Source organism: Cynara cardunculus (assembly GCF_001531365.2).
Source record: "Cynara cardunculus var. scolymus isolate 2C chromosome LG 4, CcrdV1, whole genome shotgun sequence".
NCBI classification, from domain to species: domain Eukaryota; kingdom Viridiplantae; phylum Streptophyta; class Magnoliopsida; order Asterales; family Asteraceae; genus Cynara; species Cynara cardunculus.
In genome coordinates this window covers 16,140,207-16,149,735 of record NC_037531.1, presented here as the reverse complement: position 1 = coordinate 16,149,735, position 9,529 = coordinate 16,140,207, and the positions used below count along the sequence as shown (strand labels likewise).

The following is a 9,529-nucleotide window of genomic DNA, read 5'->3' as shown; positions in this document are numbered from 1 at the left end:
TTTATCCGCAGTTAGTTACATGAATTCAAACATAAAGCTTTAATAAGTTATAATTGTGCATAATTTACTTGTAATCTTGAATTTTAAATGTACTTTATACATAAAAAATAGTTTTTAAAAGTTTTTGTCAAATGTTTTATAATATACTATAAATATATTTATTTTGTTCTAAAATTTTCTCAATTGCACAACATCCTTAAAAGATTCAAATGTTGCTAAATCTCTAATTATTAATCCTTGTACTCGATATTAACAAATTAAAACTAATAGTTAATTTTATTTTATTTAAAAATATAAATATATTTTCTCTAAAAAAATTAATACTAATATAAATATATTTTCTCTTAAAAATTTGATTGTATCTTCAAAATTTTATTTTATTTATAATAAAACTAAACATTAAAATAAAGATATTAAAATCAAGATGTATCTATGAACTAATTTTATAGTAATAATAATTAATCGTTGTTGTATCAAAGTCGATTTATTCACTCGTCTGGATAATATTTTTCTCATCTATTATATATAGGGTGTTTGGCATTGCTTATTTAAAACAACTTATGTTTTTTTTGTTGTAAAAGTGCTTATTAACTTATGTGGTATCAAACTGGAGTTAAATAAAACATGGTTAAAATTGTAAACTGATAATAAACAGTTTTTCATAAGTCAAGAAGAATTATCTTATCAAAAAATAACTTATTACCGGTTTGACACCGGTATAAACAATTTTTTTTCCTTATCCAAATACCAGAAAACATCTTATCACCAATATCAAACTGAAATAAATTAAAAAATAGCTTTTATAAGCAATTTCAATCACCCCGTAACCTCGTTGTGATTTAAACCCATGAACCATGTAGGACACATCGTGGCAACGGGTCTAAACCCATCGTTCGAGTCATTTTCTCCATAAAAACGGTTTATATCTTGGCATATTCTCTCTCCCTCTCTCTCTCACACACACACACACACACTTGATCACGTTCCTTTCCCTTTCATCCTGGTTGCTCTCATCTCGAACATCCGCATTGATTACCACTGAATTCCTCATATAGTCCACCTTTTATCATCTTTTATGACGACTCCCTCTGACATTTTCATGGCTTCTTCAAAATCAAACTAAAACACTTTTCAAGATTTCAATTTCAGGCTGATAATTAGTAAGAGAAGAGAATCTTGATGGATCTGTGGGCTGTACAGATCAAAACTGCAGCTCGGTGCCCTTATGTATCGAAGAATAATCACTTGTACGATAAGCCTGTTTCTTCATGGAAATCAAGAAAGATGGTTTCTTTCGATGTTGGAAAGGCATTCGAGATCAGGGTTCCGAGAGGAACTGTTTCTTCCCGTACATCGTTTGTCGTGCGAGCTATGGGAAAGAAGAATTCGCAGAATAATTCTGATTCATCATCTCCTTCAGGTGCGCTTCTGTTTTTCTCTTCAATAATTTAGGGTTTTTTTTTATATATCATCGTTGACCTGTTTTCTTTTACTTTCTTTGAATCTCGCTTGTATTGTGATATATGTTTTGGGATTACCGATGATTTAAAAAAAATGTAGCTGTTTTCTGAACTGATGTTGATTTTTGATTATTTTGAGATATGTTGTAATTAGTGAATCCAAGGACCTTGAACATTTAGCTTATGGTAGCAATTTTTGGAAATCCCGAGTTGTTGGTTTTTCTAGTTTTTGTTGCTTTTGACTAATGTTTGATGCATCGCATTGTATGGAGGTTGTGTTGAATTCTTCAATAATTATGTTTTCTTCATGTCCAAGATCAATCTCAACATAAAGTTTGTCTGATTAAGAGGGAAAAAGCTGTTTGATAAATTATCTATATTACGAATGTGGAACACATTAAAATAGAAGATTATAGAAATAAAAGTTAAAACAACTCACGTTGATATCAGTGTTTCATATGTGGCCGAATGTCACCTAATTCTTTAGATAATGGATATACATATACTTATGGGGTGAGCCTATCCATGGTAGACTTGTTGATGTTGCAGACCATGATTGAAATTTGATCTTCGCAAGTCCATTTGTGTGGTAATATATAGGAGCAACGTTGATGGTGCTCGATGGGGGCAGTGGTGATATATTTTATTCTTGGTGATGGTAGTGGTAAGAATACTATGTGCACCTCCACCACTCTGCAACCGCCAACTGGTACTTAAATGATATGTCAGAATTGTTAGACAAGAAAGAGGATGAAAATGATCGACTGTTATTAGATTCAGAGTCAAGCTTAGCAGCCTAGTGACATTATCTGGGTATATTTCTTTTGTTTGGTTTAGTCGAGCTTAGCAGCAGGTACAAAAGTGTAAATTATAAACATCGATTTAAGCCATATCAAGTTGGATCTTGGATCAATTGTGATCTATAGCTTTATCGATCGAATTGGGATCCATAGTATCATATCATTATTAGATAATCATGTGTCACATCACCTAGTAGTCTAACCTGTTGACATGCCTAATCCATGGGGGATTCATGGCCCAAATCATGAAAACTCGGTGGTCACTGAAACAGAGGGTAATATGTCATCTTGAAGAGAAGTAAACAAAGGGTGAAGAAAGGATAAAAACTCAACGTTATGTTATATTTGAGTTCTCTTATGTTTGTATTTTCAAGAAACTGTAGCCTTAATCGGGTAGGCTCACAGCTTCACTCAACAGATCAACCTGACTTTCTATCAGTCAAGCGGTAGCGCCCAACTGAGCTTTGAAGTGATGGGGTATCTTAGGTACATTGTTTTCTCTTTATGCTCCAATTACCATATAGGTTCTAATTAAAGAGATCATCTTCTTAGTGTCAGTAGAGCATAAGCCTTCTGAATTTTGAGATTTTTTGGAGATTGTGCAAGAAAGAGAGAACAGAAACATTTGAAGTGGCCTGTTGGGTGTTATTAGAAAAATTCTCCCTTCATCCCATTAAAGTTTGCAAGAACACATATTACACACAAGCTGAGAGTTCGCCATCCATTTAACAGAAGCTCTTATTTTTGTTTTTAAAATTGTTCTGGATAAAGCTTTGTCTAGCTAGAAGTAGGTTCTTGTAAAACAAAATGCCAAAAAATATTTTAGATAAATGGATCAAAGATTCAATAGTTAACTTAGATTAAGCTATGTTTTCTTTATCAAATGTAGTGTAGCATAGCATGTCAAATTAGAATAGTGCACCAACACCCAAATTTACAAAATTGAACGTAGGTGTATACACAATAATAAGCATGGGGTGCACATGATAAAATATATCCTAAATGAACATGCACAAGGTTATTGCAAATTTGCAATAATAGGCTAATAGCAACAAAGCCACCCCTTCCCCAAGGAATACAATCACATACCCATGACTAAATGATGCATGTTGTGATAAGAGATTGATTGATTCATTCTTCTTTTATCTTGATGTAAGAAGTAAAGGAGGAAAGCAAGAACTTAAGACTTGGTATTGAAGATCTAAGAAAACCAATGGAGAAATGAAGCTGAAAAAAGTAGTCGTTTTGTGCAAGAGAAGCTTGATATTCTGGATGCGTTTCTCAACTGTCTTGATCAGGGAGAGGATATGTTGTACCATCCCTCTAATACATATTTGTCTTTCTTAGTATTTTAATTGATGGGTGATAACATTGCCTATAAGTTTTAGGAATAATTAATGGGTTCCTATACATTATCTTATAGTTATGACCTTAATGTTAGGAATATAGCAGAAGGAGGTGAAGTGTTGTTTGTTGAGGCTCATGGGCCTTTGCAAAGGGTAATAATGTATTTTCCACATATTCTTCATGTTGAGGCTCATGCATGCTTTTAACAACTATGGCAGTGTCATATTAAGGAAGTCTAGGTTCTAGAACTAATATTCATGGGAGGGATCATAGTTGGAGTGCACGGGTGGTGTGCAACGAGTATTTTATGTGTGCTTTGTTTTTTGAGAATGCTAATTAGCATGCTATTTCGTCGTAGTCCCTTTAGTGTGGATGCATGTGGGTGTGCCATGGGTGCTTTGTTTGTGTGTCCCAGGTTTGGTCCACATCTCCCCCTTCACTGTAGAATTTGCGATTTTGTATTTTTGGCTGGCAGTGTCAAAATTTGTAAGTTTGCCACCTAAAAATAGCAAAACTTATAGTTTTTGTTTTTTGTATCCAATTGACAGGGAAAGAGAGGCTTTGGTTAAAACTGACCATTAATAATTATAGCTTTAATTGATCGAGGAGACTTTGATTAAGAGAGAAGTGAAACAAAATGACAGCAACAACTAAAAAAAAAAAAGGTTTAATGGCGGGGACCTCATGTCCCCGTGGTCCACATTTTGTGAACCCTACTTGCCATACCTCATAAGCAAGCACCGGAAAAGACAACCTGTCCTCCCCTGGAATCGAACCCGGGTGGGCTCGCCCAAGGCAAGGCATTTACAGCAACAACTAGATGCCCTTCTATTTTACTTTTGTCTGCCTTTGCTTGCTTTGGCAATTAGAAACCCATGGTCTGTAAATTTTTTCCAAGTACTTGTGTCACTATTTAGTTTATAAATGTTTGTATATGCGTAGAACAACACTTGTTATTTTATCTAGAAGATTGCATGTATTTTCTAGAATGCTAATGATGTCAAATGATTACATAACATTTACTAATAATATTATTAGTATATGTTGTATGTGCTTAACAATGAAATATCCACTTATTTAATTAGTGAACCCCTGTTCATTTTAGCGCTGAACTTGTTGTACCTTAACACGTGCAACAAACGTGAGTGTGGGAGGCTTCCAAGCCTTGTTGATTGGCTCTCTTCTTATGGTTAGAGAAGGAATGCAAATTTTGCTTCTTTATGGTCTTAAGAGAGTAATTAAATATATATGTGTGTGTGTGTATGTTTCATTTTTGGGGGGGGGGGGGGGATGCTACACAAATTCTTTGGCAGTGTGCATTTTTTGATTAAATGGATTTGTGGAGGATTGGCATGATAGGATTGTACCCTTTGAGAGATGGAATGCATTTTTTGCTTCTTTGTGGTCTTAACTCTTAAGAGAGTAAACAATATTTCTTATATATGTATTATGGAGTTATTAGCTAGATATGTATTGCATACTACTTCTTGTAAGCCACCTCCTTTTTATTTTGTCTTGCTTTCATCTAAGTTGGTCATAGATTTGTCTTTTTCCTTTCCTAGTTAGAATACTTGTTATTTATGTTAGCCATTCTTGTGTAACTAGAATTCATATCCCCCATTTCCATCATAGAGCAGAAGTAATGAAAAGAGACAATTGGTTGCAGATAGATCTTGGGAAAAAGCCATGAATTTTAGGAGTACAAAGTGCAAGAGACAAATTGTGTTGGTTGTCATCTTATATAGGAAACAAGATGTGATCATCGGGATATGATTAAATTAAGTTATAATAATGTTGAACTCTTTAGTTTGACGATGTGATTATCTTGTATACGAAACAAGGTGCTTCTATCCTTGTTTCAGGGGTAGCTTGGTTTGAATGGGGGGTCAAAGGTATGCTTTTTGCTTGCAGTCAACTATGGCGCCTTGCTTGCAACACGATTGTTGGTAAGGCGTCACATGTCACTGTATGTTTTTTTTTTGGTTATGGAGTATAATGTTCCAATATTGTAAAAGTATAGTGAAACCAACGAAGTGTTGTTATTTGTTGTTCTCACATCCAAATTTGATGATCAACACTTGTGGGATGTGGTTTTGAGGTTCAGTTAAATCTAGTCAGAAAAGGACTGATGATGAGTGATAATTCGCTCATGATCAAGTTACAACCTAAGATCTATGACCATATTATGATGATGCAAGGATGGTCGAACTTCAGTTTCTCCAATTTTTTTCATAAATATGTAGATAAAAATGCTTGCAAGCTACATGTTTTCCTCTGATGGGTTCTGCTTTAAATCTCTCTCTCTCTCTCTCTCTCTATATATATATATATATATATATATAAAACGGGGAATGATCCGGTGCTTCTCATCCTAATGTGCATCTAAGGGTGAAGATCCTTTCTTACGCTTCTCACCTTAACTGTCCTTTTCACCAGAACCCAACCCATATATATACATATAACCTTTTGAATAATAGCCAAGAAGATCTTATGACAATGGAACACTTTCATGAAGATGTAAAACAAATTTTAGGCATCCTAGAAAAAAGTTCGTAATTGATTTAACTGAAAGTAAGTTTTTTAAATCCAAAGGATCTTTTTCATCTATTTCCTAAAAGCCGCTAACCGCTTTTGGTCCCAAATCTTTTGGGTTGCCTTTTCCAATGAACTTTGGTATTGCGTTTAAATTTGGTTCAAGTTTTAGTTGCTCAACTTCACTATGTGATTGAATAAAACCTCTACTCATTGCAAGTAGCGGGCTCTTCTCCTTCCCTCTCATCAAATTTTAGTTTTTTCACAGAGAAATCTCCAATCAAGGATAGAACAAGATACATTTTGCCTCATAACCAGACTTTCCCCGCGACAAAACCTTAGTGATAACTTGATATACCTTACCTGCACTGTAAAAAACGTTTCTCCAAGAATTTACACACACACACTTACTTAGTGTCATATCTGCATATATACATACACATACCCATATATATACATAAACCAAACTGACCCAATAAATTCCACTGGAAAGTAGGGTCTTTGGGGGGGGGGGTGTTGAGATGTACGTAACCCTGTAACATCTCAGGCTAACCGTACAAGATATTGTCCGCTTTGTCCTCACCTGGACTCACAGTTTTAAAACACGTCTGATAGATGAGGTATTCAGTCCCTTAAGTTAACCTTAGTGTGAGCAAATACGTGTAAGGAATACATACTAACATATGGTGAGCGGAGCACAAAAAAGGTAACAAGTAGGCACAAATAATAATTATATACACACATATAATATTATTTGTTTTTGTATCTGTTTTTGGTTACTGTCTCTGTCATAGAGTAGATGCAATTTGACTACGCACGGTTTAACAGAAGTCTGTTGGTAAAATATCTAAACCCCCCCTCTTAATGACGGTTAAGAATCTTGTCGACCAAAGTAAGTGTTATCAATATTTTGCAATGATTACTAATTGACGAATAAGTAATTTTGGCTTGAAATTTAGCCAAAAAGGAAAATTTTCCAATTAATCTCATCTTATACATGTTGATTTTCGTGGGTGTTTCTATAAACCCAGGCAATGGTGATCATTCCATTCCGGAAGGAGAGGGTCACAATGGAAATAATCCTGCTGAAAGCAATAAATCTAGCAATACAGGTACTCCAAAGTCTCAGAATAAAGCCACTGACTGGAGAGAGTTTAGAGCAATTCTCTATCTGAATCAGCAGGTAATATTTCTGAATCAGACCTCCATTCTTCTTTAGCTAAAGTATTAACTTTGGTTCTCCAACAAGAATATAGTGAATCGTTAGGGTGCATTTGGTACGCTGACTAGACTGAACGGGCGAGAGTGAGGTAGTTGAGTGAAAGAATTGTGTAAGGTTGTAGACTTGTAGGGTTTTAACTCGACGTGGGTGGTTTAGTTATTTACCAATCTTGTCCTATCTTCCAGACACTTTTGTTCTACCTATTTTGGTTCCCCCTCAGGGCTTGTCCTGTCGTGGGACCAAACAGGACAGGATTGGATGGGCGAGAGTGAGGTAGGCAGGTGAAGAATTTTGGAAGGTTTTAGGATTTTCATTTGACATGGGTAATTTAGTAATTTATTAATCTTGTTCCATCTCCCTGATTTTGTTTCCACCTATTTTGGTCCCACTCAGGTTCTATCCGTTCTTGGACTAGACAAAACTGGATGGGTAAGAGTGAGGTAGGTGGGTGAAAGAATTGTGGAAGGTTTCACGGTCGTAACTTGACATGGGTAGTTTAGTAATTTACCAAACTTGTCTCATCTCCCTGATTTTTGTTCCACCTATTTCGATGGGATAGAGAAAATATAGTTTTGTCCCTGGTTAATGTCACGCCAAATGCGAGATGACACGTTTTTGTACCATCCTCTCGTCCTGTCCTGCGCCCTTATGTTCTTTCAAGATCCAAGTTACTTTGCAATGGCTAAAGGGAATATAACTGATTTATGGGATTATTCTATGCAGTTAATGCTTAACAAACAAGAGGAAGGGGTCGTCCAAGAGTCTAAACGTCTCGGGTCAAAATGGGCTCATCCCCTTACCTCCCCCGAGACGGGATGTGTCCTTGTTGCGACAGAAAAGCTCGATGGGGTTCAAACCTTTGAAAGATCGGTCGTCTTTCTACTTGGATCCGGAACCCGACACCCACAAGAAGGTCCATTTGGCGTAATCGTAAATCGCCCCCTTCATAAAAAGATAAAAAACATGAAACCCACAAATCTCCATCTGGCAACCACATTTTCTGATTGTTTGTTGCATTTTGGTGGCCCTCTTGAGGCCAGCATATTCCTGTTAAGAGCTGGAGGGAAGAAAAACATTCTCGATTTTGAAGAAGTCATTCCGACTTTGTGCTTTGGTTCTCGAAACAGTTTGGACGAAGCTTCGGCTCTAGTGAAAACCGGAGTTCTTAAACCTCAAGACTTCAGATTTTTCGTCGGGTATGCTGGCTGGCAACTTGATCAGCTGAGGGAAGAGATTGATGCCGGTTTATGGCATGTTGCGGCTTGTAGTTCGAATTTGATTTTTGGTGGTACGCAGAATTCTTCAACCGAGGGTCTGTGGGAAGAGATTTTGCAGCTTATGGGCGGTCGTTACTCGGAGCTCAGCCGCAAGCCGAAGCAAGATCTATAGTTTCTGTTTGAAGTGATTTTGAGTTGAAATAAAATGACAGAAAGTTGAGGTTAAAGTTGGTGAGTTACCATCTCATCAGTCTTTATATTTAGTCTCAAATTGTACAGAATGGTCAAGGTAGAATTTTGTTTCTCCTACTTATATATATAATATATATGAATCCTACTCTACATGGAGTGATAACTTATCATCATCTTATGTGACTCAAATATTATCTGATAAGTAAATGATAGTGTTGAATTTTATCGATAAGTGCTTACCGGGTAAGTGTTTAGGTAAACGGCCCCTAAATATTTTGCTTTTATGTATAGTTGTGTGAAAACTCGTATCCCTTGTCTGTTGGGAAAAAATTTGTTGGTGATTTTAGTGAAATTATCTGTTCATTTTATGTAATTTGATTTAAAAAAGAATATTGGGTTGATAGTTAAGCTATATCATGGATTAGGAGGTGTGGAGGGCATCCTTATGTAAGAACCTAGGATTATTGGAAGGTGTCTTATGGTGGGGTCAAGATGGTCGCACCCTTTTGCGGGTCAAGATGGTCGCACCCTTTTGCGGGGTCCAAGGGGCAGTGCCCCTACCACCCCTAAGTTACTAACTGATGGTCGTATGTTGGTATTTTGATAACTGTTCTTTTGTAACTGTCCACTAAATTTCAACAATCTTTTTCTTGTATATACGTCTAAATCAAACCAAATAAACATAACATTGCTAACATCATTATGATGTTACGATAACATGAGTACTCGTTTACGTCAATTGAAAAACCACCGAATCTC

General features: G+C 36.0%; 1 protein-coding gene across 3 annotated transcripts; it reads left to right on the top strand.

Annotated features, from left to right (window-relative positions):
- Window positions 1–946: 946 nt before the first annotated feature.
- On the top strand, window positions 947–8,960 carry LOC112511028 (UPF0301 protein Plut_0637). 3 transcript variants are annotated; one of them, XM_025116392.1, is made up of 4 exons: window positions 947–1,420; window positions 5,470–5,499; window positions 7,171–7,322; window positions 8,085–8,960. In XM_025116392.1, exons 1-4 carry the CDS (start codon window positions 1,180–1,182, stop codon window positions 8,748–8,750), a joined length of 1,089 nt encoding a protein of 362 aa, XP_024972160.1. In that variant the 5' UTR covers window positions 947–1,179; the 3' UTR covers window positions 8,751–8,960. The 3 variants fall into 3 exon arrangements, with proteins under 3 accessions (XP_024972160.1, XP_024972159.1, XP_024972161.1); XM_025116391.1 differs by having other exon boundaries at window positions 5,470–5,553; XM_025116393.1 differs by lacking the exon at window positions 5,470–5,499 and having other exon boundaries at window positions 949–1,420.
- Window positions 8,961–9,529: the final 569 nt, after the last annotated feature.

What these genes read in the sequence shown, in the direction of transcription:
- LOC112511028 (XM_025116391.1), top strand. Translation starts at nt 1,180, where the DNA reads ATGGATCTGTGGGCTGTACAGATCAAAACTGCAGCTCGGTGCCCTTAT. An exon ending in TGATTCATCATCTCCTTCAG is followed by an intron (nt 1,421 to 5,469) that starts GTGCGCTTCTGT and finishes TCCTTGTTTCAG; the next exon opens with GGGTAGCTTGGTTTGAATGG. An exon ending in TGCTTGCAACACGATTGTTG is followed by an intron (nt 5,554 to 7,170) that starts GTAAGGCGTCAC and finishes CTATAAACCCAG; the next exon opens with GCAATGGTGATCATTCCATT.